The sequence below is a fragment of the Prionailurus viverrinus genome, chromosome E3 (assembly GCF_022837055.1).
Source record: "Prionailurus viverrinus isolate Anna chromosome E3, UM_Priviv_1.0, whole genome shotgun sequence".
Taxonomy (NCBI): Eukaryota; Metazoa; Chordata; class Mammalia; order Carnivora; family Felidae; genus Prionailurus; species Prionailurus viverrinus.
This window is the reverse complement of record NC_062576.1, coordinates 9,375,983-9,391,055: the sequence shown is the minus strand read 5'-3', so window position 1 is coordinate 9,391,055 and position 15,073 is coordinate 9,375,983. Positions and strand designations below refer to the sequence as shown.

The 15,073-nt window shown below is 57.5% G+C and overlaps 1 protein-coding gene across 4 annotated transcripts in view; it reads left to right on the top strand.

The window, feature by feature from the left end:
- The window catches only part of DTX2 (deltex E3 ubiquitin ligase 2), a 35,267-nt gene that overhangs the window by 19,527 nt on the left and 667 nt on the right, over positions 1-15,073 (top strand). For 3 of the 4 annotated variants that reach the window (XM_047838510.1, XM_047838511.1, XM_047838512.1), the window contains exons 5-10: positions 2,259-2,359; positions 7,021-7,161; positions 10,202-10,275; positions 11,623-11,781; positions 12,451-12,612; positions 13,855-13,944. In XM_047838510.1, the coding sequence (XP_047694466.1) occupies positions 2,259-2,359; positions 7,021-7,161; positions 10,202-10,275; positions 11,623-11,781; positions 12,451-12,612; positions 13,855-13,944 (727 nt within the window). The remainder of the gene's footprint in view (positions 1-2,258; positions 2,360-7,020; positions 7,162-10,201; positions 10,276-11,622; positions 11,782-12,450; positions 12,613-13,854; positions 13,945-15,073) is intronic. The other variant, XM_047838513.1, reaches the window with a different exon arrangement.

Below are 15,073 nucleotides of genomic sequence, written 5' to 3'. Positions count from 1 at the left end.
CCCCCCCCGCCAGCCCCGAGCCATGTCGCATTCCTCATACTGCACGTGCTGCCCGGGGTTGCTGATTAGTGCTGGCTCACCCTGTGGGGAGCTGGTAGGAGGCTATGCATTTCCTTGGTCCAGCCTCCCAGCCTTGCCCTTTGCCCAGGGGCTGTCCAATCTTGCCTTCACAGAAGACTAGAAATCCTCGTGTCTCATTCTGAGCTCCATTTGGAAGCTCCTGGGGATAGTCCCAGACAAGAAAGCCAGGTTGGGCCTTGTAGATAGACCCAGGAACAGGGGAGGCCCGGAAGGTTGCCTGAGTCCATGACTAGAAGGGCTCTACCTTCTGGAATCCCTTCACTTCTAGAACCTAAGAATTGCAAAGACCGTCAGAGATTATCTACCTTCCTTTAAAAAACCCAAATGGGGGGGCGCCTGGGTGGCTCAGTCGGTTAAGCAGCTGACTTCGGCTCAGGTCATGATCTTGTGGTCCGTGAGTTCAAGCTCTGCGTCGGGCTCTGTGCTGACAGCTCGGAGCCTGGAGCCTGTTTCGGATTCTGTGTCTCCCTCTCTCTGACCCTTCCCTGTTCATGCTGTGTCTCTCCCTGTCTCAAAAATAAATAAAACGTTAAAAAAAAAAAAATTAAAAAAAAATAAATAAATAAAAATAAAAAAATAAAAAACCCAAATGGAGAAACAGGCCCAGGAAGGGGGTGGTGGTTGCTCCAAATCAAACAGTTTAGTGGGACCAAACCTAAGCGCAGGTGGTCTGAATGCCTGGCTCTTCCCCTGCATTATCAGAGCACTCTGGAGCCAGGTCCCTTGTTCCCTCAGGCTTGAGTGTAGCCGAGGCAGGGGCCACGATGTGAGTAGTGTGGCCACACGGGTTATTCTCTTTGGGGAGACCAGTCAAGAAATGAAAACAAAACAACCTCTTTCTTCACTCAGACAAATACCGAGGTGCCCCAGGATGGGCTGGAAGATGCGGGAATTGGGCCGGTGGGGGGGGTGGATTGTCAGGCATTTCGGGCCATCTCCGCCAGCCGGTCTCCAGTGTGGGGCTCTTCCCAAACCAGAGTCATGTAGATTTATTAACACTTGAGAAATAGAATGTCTTAGAACCAGATGAATGACTCAAACATAGTTACTGTGGGAAGCAAGACCCCCATTAAAAAAAAAAAAAAAATCCAAAAAGAAATTCTTTTATTTTGAACTGGTTTTAGGTTTATAGAAAAGTTAAGAAATAGTGCAGAGAGTTACCATATCTCCCTTCCTTGACTCCTCTCATAAACATCTTTCATAACCATGCTGCAGTCCTCAGAACCCGGGAATGGCCGTGGGTGCGTTCCTGTTAACCAAGGACTTTTCTCGATTTTCACCGGTTTTTCACCACTGTTTCCATTCTGTCCCAGGATCCTGGGGGACCCCACTTCGCATCCAGTTTTGCTTTCTTCTTCCTTTCCTCCCTTCAGTAGGAGTTCCTCCTTTATCTCCCATAACCTTGACACTTTTAAAGAGTTACTTTGTCGAACGTCCCTTAATTTGGGCCTGTCTGTTGGTTTCTCATGCTTGAGGTTATGCACTTTTGGCAGGAAGCACAAAAATGGTGTTCTGTCCCTTTCAGAGCACCATTTCTGGGGTTCCTGGTGTTGATTGGCCCTATTACTGGTGATACTGGTCTTGAGTACTTGTTAGAGCGGTTGCTGCCAGATTTCCCCTCTTCAGGTCCCATAGAGCTCTTATTCTGACAAAGTGAGTGAGCTCAGAATTCTTTTAGGATTGTCTTCAGAGTCTGAATTGCCCAGGAAAACTTTTTTTTTTTTGACAGTTTATGCTTCCTTCTTGATCGCTTGTAAAAAGCGGAGGCTCACCGCCCCCCCCCCCCCCCAGCAGTGTTCTCTCCCATCACTGCTCTGGCCCTGCCAGCTGATGCTCCCCCCACTCGATGCCTGGCTTGGAGTTTTACGTTCCCACTTGATTTTTGTGGCGGTGGTGGGGCTGGCTCTGGGCTTCACATCCTCAGCAGTCAGATTCTGTAGGTTAGTTTGGGTCTAAGAGTGCTGAAATTCAGATTTCTTTGATTCTCTTTCCAGACATCAGGATCTTTTTAATTAAAAGAAAACCCAGAAATCCTCACTCACACAGAAGCAGCCATGCAGAGTGAAGCTGCGAAGTGGCCCCGGCAACACCAGCGAATTCCTATCTTGGTCTTTCTCTGGCTCTTGTTCCTGCTAAATCGGCTCCTACGTTAAGCTTTGTTCTCTCCTCTCCCCTAGTGCCTCCCACCCCAGCGGTCCTGCCAGCAGCCCTGGGAGCGTCCCTGCCGCTGTGCCTGTGCAGATGCCGAAGCCCAGCCGGGTCCAGCAAGCCCTCGCAGGTAGGCACCCTGCTGGGTTCCGGGTTCCAGAACAGACCACCTGGCGGGGGGCAGGATGCGGAGGTGGTGGGAGAATGCGTGGTTGAGGGAGGACATGGTGGGGTGGGGGTGCTGTTACCTTGTTTCTTCTCACGGAAAGCCGCAGCCACTCCCTAGGGGGCGGTGCCTCTTTTGGGTGACGGGTGACAGTGTACGCACCCTCAGCGAGTGGGCCTGGGCCGCCCCTCCTTTGTCTCTCCAGGGGAGTCCTGCTTGATATCAGTGGGAACCATGGTGTGGACCTTTCCACCTTTTACATTTTCACGTCACTTCAATTATGGTTTGAGTCACTGCTCTGTCCTGAGATGCTTTAGGCATTTCCCGAAAGGGGCCCTTTGGGGGAACTTGCAGCTATTTTGGCTGCAGTTACGTTTTGAATTAAGTGGCTTTGTGTCCAACTGGATCATTTGTTAACCATACATCTTTGAGCTGTTTTTTAGATTCCTTTTATAGTTTAGGGAGCTACTGAAAGTTACTTTTTAACTAACGGGAAATGCAATGTGTTACGGAAAGCTAGAGGGGAGGAGTGTAGTGAGGTTGAAGCAGGGGAATAAGATAACCCGAGTCTGTGTGTTAGGGTGAGTCACCGTAGTAGACAGTGGGAGTTCGAGGGGACAGGCCCGGGGCAGGGAGACCCGTGTGGAGCCCGACATGATGGCTCAGGGGAGCCGTGGCAGTCGTGGAGGTAAGAGCGTCTGACTTGGTGACTGGGTGCGCCGTGAGAGAGAAGGAATAGAAGGAGGCCCGGTGTGAGGCTGGCGATGTGGTGCTATAACACGTCGTGATCGTTCTTGAGGATCGTGTAGGGGCTTTGCATGTGTCTTCCTTCACTTCTTCCCAGTAACAGCTCTGTGAGGTATGAACTTTTGTTCCTATTTCATACTTGGGGAAATAGCCTCAGAGAATTCCAGACACTTCCCAAGATGAGCCAGTCAGCCCTTGGTAGAGCTGGGACTCAGCCCCAGGCATTCTAGGCCTCAGCACCTGGGTTCTTAGCCATTACACTGTGCCGATCCGGAGTCTGGTGGGAGCGCGGGGAGAGGTGGGGGGTGCTGGCTGTGGTTGTGGCCCGGCGCATCTGTCCTAGGGGCAGTGGGAGTTTGGGTGTGCAGCTCAGAAGAACATTCTGGGGTGGAATGGGGTGGCCTCTGCCCCCGTTGGGGGATCGTATGAGCTCACAGAGACTGTAAGTGGGATTCTGGGAAGAGCCCTTGAAGGAAATGGAGGGACCAATCAGAAAAGTGGTAGAAGACAGGAGAGGGGGCCCCTCTGGAACCTGCTTCAGCTGCTCAGCCATCAGCCTTCTGTGGGGGCAAAGAGAACAGTGAGCAAAGATGTGGTGACTGGAAAGTTCCTCCTGAGTTTAGGTCCTCTTGTGGCATCAGATGCCATAGGTGAGTCAGACCTGTGTGTGTGTGTGTGTGTGTGTGTGTGTGTGTGTGTGTGTGTGTGCATGTGTGTGGTGGTGGTCTTATTGGAGAACGGTTGTAGGTGAATAGGCCTGGCCTGCATATGGCCCAGCTCCATTCAGCACTGTAATCACTAAGGCTTGAATACAGATGTTATAATAACTTTTCTAATATTTTTAAGTTTATTTATTTTGAGAGAGAGAGAGAGAGAATGAGTGGAGGAGGGGCAGAGAGAGAGGGGGACAGAGGATCCGAAGCAGGCTCCATGCAGACAGCAGAGAGCAGGATGCGGGCCTCGAACTCACGAACTGTGAGATCATAACCTGAGCCAAAGTCGGATGCTTAACCAACTGAGCCACCCGGGCGCCCCTGTAATAACTTTTCTCAACGCGTCTCAAAAGTGGTCTGGGGATTGAGTAGCACTTGCTCCCTTTCTGCTGCTCTTGAGGCTGAGGACCTTCTCTGGTCTGTATCCCAGATTGTCTCCAATGTCCCCTGTAACCTTGGCTCTCAGATCGATGCAGGAGGTAGGTAGGTCTTTTAACCTCCATTTTACTCACTGGGGAAACCTCAAAGATTTAGGAACTCGGTCCCAGCGAGCACGGAGTGGAGACTCAAGCCACTGGTCAGATGCCACCTCCTCTGAACACAGCCTGTGGCTTGTAGTTGTTGGTGGGACCCTAGTCTAAAGTGTCAGGGAAGGAGAGATCCTGAGCCAGCCTCCAGGAAGTAGGGTCTGGAGAACAGAGTGCTGTCTTCCCTGCACTGAGCACTCTGTGGGTAGGTTTACAAGCAAGTGGTCATCTACACTGGGACAGGAGGTCCACCAAGGAGCCACCTCCAGGTCAGGCCTCAGTGCCTCAGGTGACAGCTTCCCTGGCTGTAGCATGGCCCAGCCCTCTCCTTGGAGTTTTCTGCTTTCACAGCCTGCCCAAGCCCAGACAGCCAGGAGGAGTGGGGCTGGCCGGGCAAGGCCAGAGTCAGGACGGGCTTGGACCTGAGCCCCGGTCACTAGACGAAGGGCCGACCCCTGGTGTCAGAAAGAAAGTGATTGTACATCTGACCGCGACAGGGACTGCTCTCTTGGGGTCTCTGACAGATAAGCGGGAATCCTCTCAGAAGAGTGGAGAAGCTGTGGCCGTTCAAGCTGCTACAGTTATTTGGGGATGTGAGGAGTTTGGGGGTTGTCCCTGAGCTCTGCTGTTGGGAAGATGTGATGGCCCCCTCTGGGTGTCTCCCCACCTCATCCTGTCCAGTGGATGTTGCTTTCGCGAAGTGTGGGTGTGGGGTGGTTCTCGCACGTTCTTGCAAGAAGGCAGGCCATAGAGCAGGGGCTGCTTCTCCGCAGGCTTTTAAGTTGAGACTTCTGTGTCCGTGACTTGAATTCAGGGGAGGGGGTCCTGCATTGACCGGAGCAGAAGTGTTGTTCATGCTGGCCTCACAGCAGCCACCCAGCAGCATTTGGGGATATCTTGGTTCCCCAGCAGACAGGTGCTGTGAACACCTCCTGTGACCGGGCCCTGCCCTGGGTGTTCATTGCAGGGAAGACAGCAGTCCCCAAAACAGGTATGCGAGTCCTTTCAGGTAACACTAAGTTGGGTAAAGGAGGCAGAGATGGAGGGGATGTGGCTCTTGTAGATGGGGTGGTCAGGGCAGGGCTGCCTCCTAGGAGACACTTGGGGAGAGGTCTGATCGAAGTGAGGCAGTGGGTGTTGGGGGAGGAGGTCATGGTCAGCACAGAGGCCCAGGGCTCTACTAAGGCATCGTTCCCGTCCCCTCCATCATTCTGTCCCCGTGCCTGCTTGTCATTATTCCGTCCACCGGACGGTTAGGTTCAGACTCCCATCTGAGCTCAGAAGCACTCAACCCTAAGACACTGGTGGCATTGCATTACCTGACAAGCGAGCGCCTGGGGTGCAGCCGTGGTCTTCTGACGTGCACTTTTGTGTCTCTTGCAAGTGGCTGCCACGGCACCCCCTGCCCGCCTCTGCTGTGCTGCCCATGCCCAGGCTGCTAGCTGGCCTCTGCTTCTGTCCCTGACGGGGCATGTTTGCCACATTGAGTCTTTGTTCTGTAGAGGCCACAGTGGCTGGCCCGGCCAGGTCCTAGGGCCGGGTTTCCCCTCACCCTTCTGCGTTGCCCCTGGAGTGGGTAGCACCAGCTGCGGGATCTCTACTTCCTATCCCAGGCTGCCCGCAGTGAAGGTGGCAGAGCAGAACCCAGAGCTCTCCTGGGGAGGAGGTGGTTTTGAGCTAGACAGAGCGCAGGGGGGACTGGGTAGGGGTGCTGTGGAACAGCAAGGTAGGCTGAGGGTGTAGTAGGACTACAGACTGCAGCAGGAGGACAGGCGTGTTCCACGATGTGTCAGGTCCTCAGGGAGCGGTGAGGGCGGAGAGTCCGGCGAGGGTGTGTGTGGAGCACCAGGCTAAGGAGTGAGGCCTTTCCCCCGTGGGTATGCCCACCCTGCTCCGTCGGGGGCAGAGGGGCTGTTTGAGCCCTGACCGAGGGCACGAGAGGAGGAGGCCACGGCCCGGGACCCTTGCTGCTCCAGAGGAGCAAGGGCCTTGGGGGTGCCTCGGTGGGAGAGCAGGTCCCGGGGCCAGCATTCCTGCCCACCCACCCTAGCAATGGCTCTGAAAACACCTAGACAGGCCAGGTGGGGGACAGGAGGCAGACAGCACCCCACTGGAGGCAAGGTGACCAGGAGCCAAGAGGGCACAGCCGGGGGAGCACAGGGGGTGGACTGGGAGCTCGAGACCCCGTCCACATCTCCATAGCTTGGCCGCATCCTTCCATGTCACCGCCTGCTCTCCTTGCTCCTAGCACAGGGAGACCCCATCCGGAACTGCTTAGGAGGCTTCCTGGGATGGCTTCCTGCCCTCTGCCCTCCTGAAGCAAGCGGCCTTGCCCCACCGCCTTCCCCGCATGCTGTGAGCGCGGGCTGGGTGGTTGCTTGTACAGTTAGCTGTGGAACTTGGGGCCGGGGCTCCAATGAGCCGGGCGTTTCACTGGTTCCTGGCCTGGAGCTTAGCCCAGTGCGCCCGAGTAGGCCCTGGCAGCCTCGAGCGGCTGAGTCCTCAGGGAGATCGGTGGGTCCTGCTGGCCGTTGACAGTGCCACCTGGACTCAGCCAGGGTTTGTGGACGTCACATGCCGAATGACTCCTTCTAACGTTTCTCCCCTCTCTGCATGTCTGATCTCGCACCCCGTGTAGGCATGACGAGTATTCTGATGTCAGCCATTGGACTCCCTGTGTGTCTTAGCCGCGCACCCCAGCCCGCCAGCCCTCCCGCCTCCTGTCTGGCCTCTAAAAGTCACAGCTCAGTTAAGAGATTGAGGAAAATGTCCATGAAAGGTAGTTCCTGCTCACAAATGCTCTCTGGCCTCTGCTAAGCCTCCGAGTCTTGCTGCCTCTGACTCTCCTGCATCGACTGCTCTTCTTTGACTCCTACGGCCCTTCTCTGCTTCCTTTACCCCCCAGGGGAGGGGCTCAGTGGCCCTTCTCCCTGCTGTCAGCACAGAAGTGGCCCCCAGAATCTACTTAACACTCAAGACCCAGAGTTCAGCTCCTATCTTCCTGGCACAGTTGGAGCATGAGGGGCCTGTTCTTGAGGACTCTGTGACTCTATATGGGCTGAGGCCGGCTCAGGATGGGGGTGACTCTGTCCCTCCCACCGGGGCCAGCATGTGTCTCAGGAAAGGCCCCCAGCCCTATCTGGCCTACTTCCGAGGGGTCTCCCACTGAGCACCGTGCTGCCCATCACACGGCTGGGGAGGAAGGGGTTTCAGAACCGTGGAAGGTGCAGTGAGTTTTAAGCAGACTTACATGAAGGAGCCTGTGGGTAGTAGGTTCTAAAGCTGCCATTTCTAAAGCTGATAGCGGCTTTGCCTCCAGCTTTGGGCTGGAGACGCACAGACTGCTGAAAGCCCAATGACCTTCAGGACGGTGGGGTGAGCAGGGAGCATGGCTCTGGCTCAGCCAGTCTTGGGTTCCAGTCATGGCTTCTGTGCTCACTGCTTTAGGATCTCACGCCCGTGTCTCCATTCATGAGCCGGTACCTCCCACTTAGCACATTGGTCGTGGGAGGAATAGGAAATCGACATGTGAGGTGCCTGGCACAGAGTGATGGGGGCTGCTCTGACCCTGGCCCACCATCTGTCTAACCCCGACCCCGCAGGTGGCACGGAGGCCCAGGGAGCGGCAGGGCTTCATACCCAGTCCCCCGCCTCACCCGGGTCCCCGAAGTCAGGCAGGCCTCAGGTGTCCTGACCCACTCCCCTTTTCCTCTGCCTTGGAGGTAGAGGCAGGTCTGAGGGCAGGGCAGGCCAGGAGTTTCCTGAGATACTTGGGCTTCCCCGGGAAGGACACACGTTCTTGGCACACCCTCTGGCCTTCCTGGGCTCAGGTGTCCCTTTCTTGGGGTTGGTGGTCACCTGGCTGGCCCTCTTTGAGAAACACGGCTCATGGAAAGCTACCTTCGGTTCTAAAAGGCTGCCCGGGCAAAGGCAAATGGGTGGGCAAATGGGATGCGGAGCTGAGCCAGATGGGCCCAAGGCTGGTCCTGGCAGATGGGGTCCTGGGATCCTTCTAGAGACTGACTTGTAGCCACCAGCCTTTTCTAAAACGCCTCTTCCCTAAGTCCAAGTAGAGTCGCAGCTACGAGGACGGCCACTGGTGCCCGTGGTCATTGTGCTTTGGCCTGACTTTCTTCCCAGTGACCAGTCAGTGGCTTAGAAATCTGTGTATGTGTCTGTATGTGTACTGGGTGGGGGAGAGGGGTGTGTGTGTGTGTGTGTGTGACAGAGTGTGGGGTGCATGTGTGTGTGTGGATGTATGTGGGGTACATGTGTGAGGGGGTGTGGGTGTATATTGTATGTGTGAGGGGATGAGGGTATATTTGTATGAGGGGGGTGGGAGATGCGTTTGTGTGTATGGGTGTGTGGGGAGTGTGTGTGTGTGTGTGTGTGTGTGTGTGTGTGTGTGTGTGAGGGGGTATGGGATATGTTTGTGGGGGATGGGGTGTGTGTGTGTGGAGCAGGGGGAGAGGGATGGGGTATGAGGGGGTGTGGGATATGTTTGTGGGGGGGGGTGGTATGTTTGTATGTGTGAAGGGGGTGGGGAGTGTGTGTGTGTGTGTGTGTGGAAGAGAGGGTGATATTCCTTTGCCAGTCGCTGCCTTTTAGGTAGTAGTGGTTCATGCCTTCACAGCAATCACAGTGACGGTCAGGGTTAGGTCTCTGTTTTTAGGTGAGGGAACTGAGATTCAGGTGACGTGATTTGGTCCCAGCACAAGAGCCAGAATCAAGCCTGACGTCGCCTGCTCCCAGCCTCTGCTCCCTTCATAGCTGACCCCTAGCCTTCTCTGGTTTTGAGGGCGCTTGGCTGTGGAGCCGTCAGGCTCGTATGTCCTTGCGGCCATAGGCTGGTGGCTATGAGTTTGAGTTCAAACCGGGTCCCTCGGGACTCAGAGGCTAGGACCAGGAGCTGCCTGGTAACCTGGAGGCAGGATGTGGAGCCCTGCCGGGGTTGCTTTCCCAGGCCACATTGGTCTCCCTGGTCCCTCCTTTCTGCCCCTGCACGGCTTTGCTGCCATTCTTTGTGATTCTGCCGCTGCCTCTGGCTGGAGAGTCCCCCCACCCCCCACCCGCACCCCGCCCCGGGCCTGGCCGGTTCTCTCGCCCGCTGCGGGAGTTTCTTGTTTTGGGGGTGTGGGGGCCGGTGCTTGTGCAGGTGCAGCGTCATGCACATGTGCACAGAGGAGTGGGGTGGCCAGGGTGCCCCTCCTGCTGCTCCTCGGCTCCTTCCCAGAGTTGGGGTGTCACTGAGACCCCACAGTCCAGGGACAGGCGAGAGAAAACCGGGGTCTGTCGTGACCCTGTCAGCGTGGCCGTCATCCGCAGTCAGTGGGCATCTGTGTGCCGCAGGGGTGGGCACCCGCTGCACGTTCGGCTCCTGAAACTTCTCCTGCCTTGGCTTTCGCACCAGAGTAATGACAGTTGAGTGAAACGGCGCTGCCGGGACACTCCCCACAGTAGTTTGTTTTAGAAGCTGCTGTTTGGCTTTTCTGTGTGTCCTCCTGAGGAGCCTGGGTCCGTCTAGCTTCCTGACTGAACATGCACAGGGACGTGGTGGAGGCCCAGCACGCAGCTCCTGGGGGCTGTGACCGGCAGCCGTCTCTGGTCCTCGTCCTGGTGGGGCCAGAGGGGGCTCTGCCCGGCAGGGCTCTGAGGGGCCGAGTCGGCCCCCACCCCCCCACCCGTCTCTTCTTGCACGCTCACCCTCCTGCCCTGGCCTCTCTGAATGTCCCTCCTGGCGGCTTGTCCTCTTCCTCTCTGGATCCAGCGTCCCCAGTTCGTACTCCTTGGGACACTGCTTCTGTCCTTCTCTCTTCTAGGAGGGACTCCAAAGCCAGAGCCAGAACAGGTGATAAAAAACTATACCGAAGAGCTGAAGATAGCCCCAGATGAGGTATGTGTCGCGGGAGCCATGTTGCCTTTGGTTTCGTTTGGAGACCAGGAGTAGCGCCAGAGAAGGATACCAGCCCTTCCTGTGCCGCGGGGGGTACTTCCCACAGTGCCTCTGGGTGCTGGACGTGCTCCAGGTGCTTGGGTTTAATCTCCCAGCCTCCCATAGGAGGCTGGCCCTACCAAGAGGAGGCAGCCTGCACTTCAGAGGCCTGGATTCTGATCCTAGCTTTGCCGCCAGTGAGCAGAGCTCCTACACAGGCCTCTGGGTGCTCCTGTCCCTGTGCCGTCCTGGTGCCTGGGAGTCCTGGAGGCCAAGGATGGGAGAGCCTGCCGCACTCCCCACGGGCTGAGTGGCTTTGTCCCCATAGCAGTCCTGCCCCTCTGGCTACTGGGAAAGCCAGCCAGGCTTCCTGTAATTACAGGGCCTGCCAGACCCTCATAGCTGCTTGGGCAGGACCGGAGCCTCTGTGCTGAGCCTTGTTTCAGGGGCCGCAGCGCCACTTGTCTGTGATTTGAATGGGACATCCTGGGGACTCTGGACAGTGGGTTAAAGGGCGGTCATGCCCGTGCGGAACCGAGGGCTCTGCCCTGCCTCTCCCCTGCAGCTCTGGCTGGTAAAGCTTTAGACAGTGACCTGGAGGCCGTCTTCGTGTCTCCCACTTGACAGCATACGTCTGTGTCCTTGTCTTTGCCCTTGTGCTCACCCGGCATCACTGGGCCGCTCTGTGCCAGCCTCCTGCCCTCCAAGCTGCCACCTGTACAGCCTGCACGCAGCTGTGGTCCTGGTGGTGCCCCCACTGTAGAGCACCTCAGCAGGGTCCTCTGACGTGTGAGATGAAGCCCAGCTCTGAGCTTAGCCATCAGAACCTTCCGGGACCTGGTCTTGTCCCACTGGTCTCTTAACGCCCTACTCACCCCTTGCCCCCTGCAATTACCACCGCCCTCCCCAAACTCTATGCTGGTTCCTGCTTCAGAACATCCTCTTCCCTTTCTCTGGAATGCCCGTTCCTGTGCTTGTCTACCCGACAAGGTCCTTTCCCCTGTGACACCCAACTTGGGGGGCACCTCTAAGGAGCCTGCCCTGTTCTGTCCCCTTTCCCTGCCCGTGCCCTGTTGCTGCCAAGGCCCCCATGTCCCCCATGCTCACTGCTGCCTGTTGTCTTCTGTACTACGGTGAGCCCTCTGAGGGCGCAGAATCTGGGGACTCCTCTGTGTTCCCAGCTGTGTTCCCAGCTGTAGAATTGTCCGTAATCCTGGCTTTTCAGCAGACAAAGGCTTTTTCTTTCCCTTCTCCCCTTTTGGCACAGTGGGCCATTGGTGAGCGTGCCCTGTGTTGGTCTCCTTGTAGGACTGCATCATCTGTATGGAGAAACTGTCCGTGGTGTCCGGGTACAGTGATGTGACCGACAGCAAGACCATTGGGCCAGTAGCCGTGGGCCGCCTCGTCAAGTGCAGCCATGCCTTCCACCTGCTCTGCCTGCTGGCCATGTACTGCAATGGGAACAAGGTGCCCACACGTCTGACCCCGGGTGGGGGTCGGGGCAACCTGCCCATAGTCCTGTCCCAGTCCTGTCGCGTCTGAGCTGGTGACTGCTGCTGCCGTGTGAGCGCCAGGGCACTCAGAGGTGACCTTAAGATGTCTGTAGGCCTTGGCCTCACAGCAGGATAGGGGTCGGCCGCCGGGGGTGCCGAGGGTGACAGGTGATACTTGGCTGCTTCCCTTCAGTGGAGTTCAGCCGGAATGGACAGGTTGGGAGGACAGAGAGAACTGAGTCACGTGGCAGACCTTCGGGCCCGGCTTGGCCTCTCTGCAGATCGCTGTGCCACCCCTGTACCAGCCAGGGTGCCAGCACAGTCAGTTGAGAGGTCACAGGGTTTTTTGTTTGATTTTAAACATGTTAGACCGTGGAGACTTTTGCTCATAAACCTGATTTTCCTACTTGATGCTCGCCTCCTGGTACCTCACCCCTTGGATGGAAATGGCTTGAGGAGTTTCTGGTGTAGGACATCTTCACAGGGACGCTCTCAGGATCGGGTTTCTGTGCAAGGAGGGACCTGCTGTGTGACAGCGGGCCGAGCTGAGCCCCTGTGGGCTCTTCCCCACCTCGACAGCCAGACAGCGTGCCTGGGTGCTCTCTCGGCACCGGCTGAGATTAGGTGCTCTGCTCTGCCTCAGGACGGGAGTTTGCAGTGTCCTTCCTGCAAAACCATCTACGGAGAGAAAACCGGGACCCAGCCCCAGGGAAAGATGGAGGTGTTCAAGTTCCAGGTGTCCCTCCCTGGCCATGAGGACTGTGGGACAATACTTATAGTTTACAACATTCCTCACGGCATCCAGGTAAGGGGCCCCAGCACAGGAGGAGCCTCCTCAGACCGTTCTGGACTCGGTCCCTCTCGCTCTGGGGCACACTTCTTCCTACCCTGCCCCTCTCCCTGTAGTCTGCCTTCCCCCCCGCCCCCCACCCCAGGCACTCAGGATGCCCGGGCTTCCCAAGTTCGGGCTCCCAGGAACCAGGGGCACTGGTGTCTGGAGGTGGAACAAGCTCTTAGGGCTGTGGAAGCAAACAGATGGCCTCCAGCCCTTTCCTGACGCAGGGAGGGCGTCCTGGAGGCGGAGACATCCTGGCTGGACTTGTGCTGGGCGGGAGGCCAAGTGTATAAGCAGGAAGAACACTTGTGTTGAAGGTCTGGATAGTGGAAGAACCCAGAGGGCAGGGAGGTGCCAACACTGAGGACTGTCCTTGAGAGACCAGCTCGGTGGCCAGATCCAGGCCTGTGGCAGGGCTGTGTCTGATGTCAAGAGCAAGACAGGAGCCCGAGCAGAAGGTCGCAGTAGAGACCCAGACAGGAGCCCTGGACCCTTAGGCCTCCTGCTTGGGCCAGGACTGACCTCAGAGCTGGTGGCGGGTGGGGAAGATACAGGGCTGTGGAGGCCAGGACCCAGGTGGCCTGTCTGTGACAGATGGAGAGTCCCTCTTTCGTTTAAGCGTATGCTTTTCCCTGGTTTCCCTCCCATTTCTTCTCAGTGGGTTGTAGTGAATTTTAAAAACATTCCAGACAGCCCCAGAACCACAGAGCAGGAGGGGAGTGTGGAGTATACGTGGCGTAGATGTGGCGTGTCTCTGAGTGGCAGAGGGCACGGGCAAGGATCCCCCACTGTTCCAGCCGCCCACCCTTCCGTCCAGTTTGCTGCCACTGTCCCCGGCCCCGCCGTGGCACCATCTCAAGCAAGGAGCGAGGGCGTCAGGAAGGGAGGCCTGGCCTTCTAGGCCAAAGAGCCCAGTGCCCAGCGGAATGGGAGCCCCAGCCTTTGATGAATTCCAGTCTCATCAGGACATTTGCAGGAGTGTGTGATGCCAAGCCAAATGGCGTGGGGTCAGGGAAGGTGGCCGCTGGAGGCAGGCCACGTCATGTTGGGTCTCTGAGGGGCAAGATTTGAGACAGCGATCTGTTTGGTCACTTGAGTGCAGACAAAGCTCCGGCTAGGGAGGTGAAGGGCGGGCCGGGCTGCGAGGGCCTCTGCAGCTGCTGGGCCCCTCTCAGGGTACCTCGCCTCCTTGTGTCTGTGTTCCTCCTGCAGGGCCCAGAGCACCCCAATCCCGGAAAGCCATTCACTGCCAGGGGCTTTCCCCGTCAGTGCTACCTTCCGGACAATGCCCAGGGCCGCAAGGTAAGGCCCCACCACCCTGGGGGCACCCCCCGCCCTCTGCTGGCAGGCCTTGGCCTGGCTGCTCATGGGCTGTTCGAGCAGGTGGGATGGGGAGGGCCCAGCTTGGTGGCCATACCTGCTCTGCCCTGTTCACCTTCTTCTGGGGCTGGCTGGGGTGCTGGCCACTCCTTCCCGGGGCTGCCTGCTATCCGTGAGGCATCCTCGACCAGGAGAAACGACCAGCAGGGAGAGACGACCAGCAGGGAGGGGAGGCCACTTCTAGCAACCTCTCTGGCCGGGTCACCTGCTCTTGAGTCAGGCTAGTGTGACGCATTGGGCAGAGTGGGGACAAGGGAACAGGACTGGGTGACCGTGATGGCCTGCAAGCCACCTCTGCATTACAACCCAGGAGAGCATTCTGGTCAGACGAGCAGCTTGAGTGGCAACTTTGAGAGTCGCAGAGGTGGGCTGGGCTGGAGGGTGTGAGGCGTCTGGGGAGGATCAGATCCCCGAGAGAGAGAGAGAGAGAGAGAGAGAGAGAGAGAGAGAGAGAGTGAGAGTGAGTGAGTGTGTGTGTGTGTGTGTGTGTGTGTGTGTGTGTGTGTGTGGCAGTGAGGCATCGGGCGCCCTCTGGCTGCTGTGAGCCTGGCCTGGGGAGAGGCTGACTTGGAAGTAGGGCAGAGTTAGCCTGGCCCCGGGTGTGGCTTGAGCGGCAGCAGAGCAGTGGATGGCGGCGCCCTCTGAGGTGGGGGGTCCTCCTGGGCGGTCAGGTCAGCATATGGAGTTCCGGGGGGTGGGGGCGGTGGTCAAGACTGGGGCTGGAGGCTGAGGATCCCGACAGATGGGGCCCCGGCCCGGAACTGCGGATGTGATCACTTGGGAGAGCGGCCCAACCTCAGCCTGCCAGTGGCTCACAGTAAAGGCCAAAGGGACAGAGAGCCTCGCCCCTCAGTGTGCCCCACCCCGCAGCTGGCATTTGGTGGGTGGCTGCTCCTGCCGTACCGGCCCTCACTGCTGGGGAGATCAGACCAGGGAAGGAGGGGGAGCCGCAGATGCTCTCACCCTGTCACCTGGCCACCCACCGCTCCAGAGTGAAAAACCCGTGCCCAGGTTTTCACTTGTTCACCAGGCCCTCCCTCCTTTCCCCTCC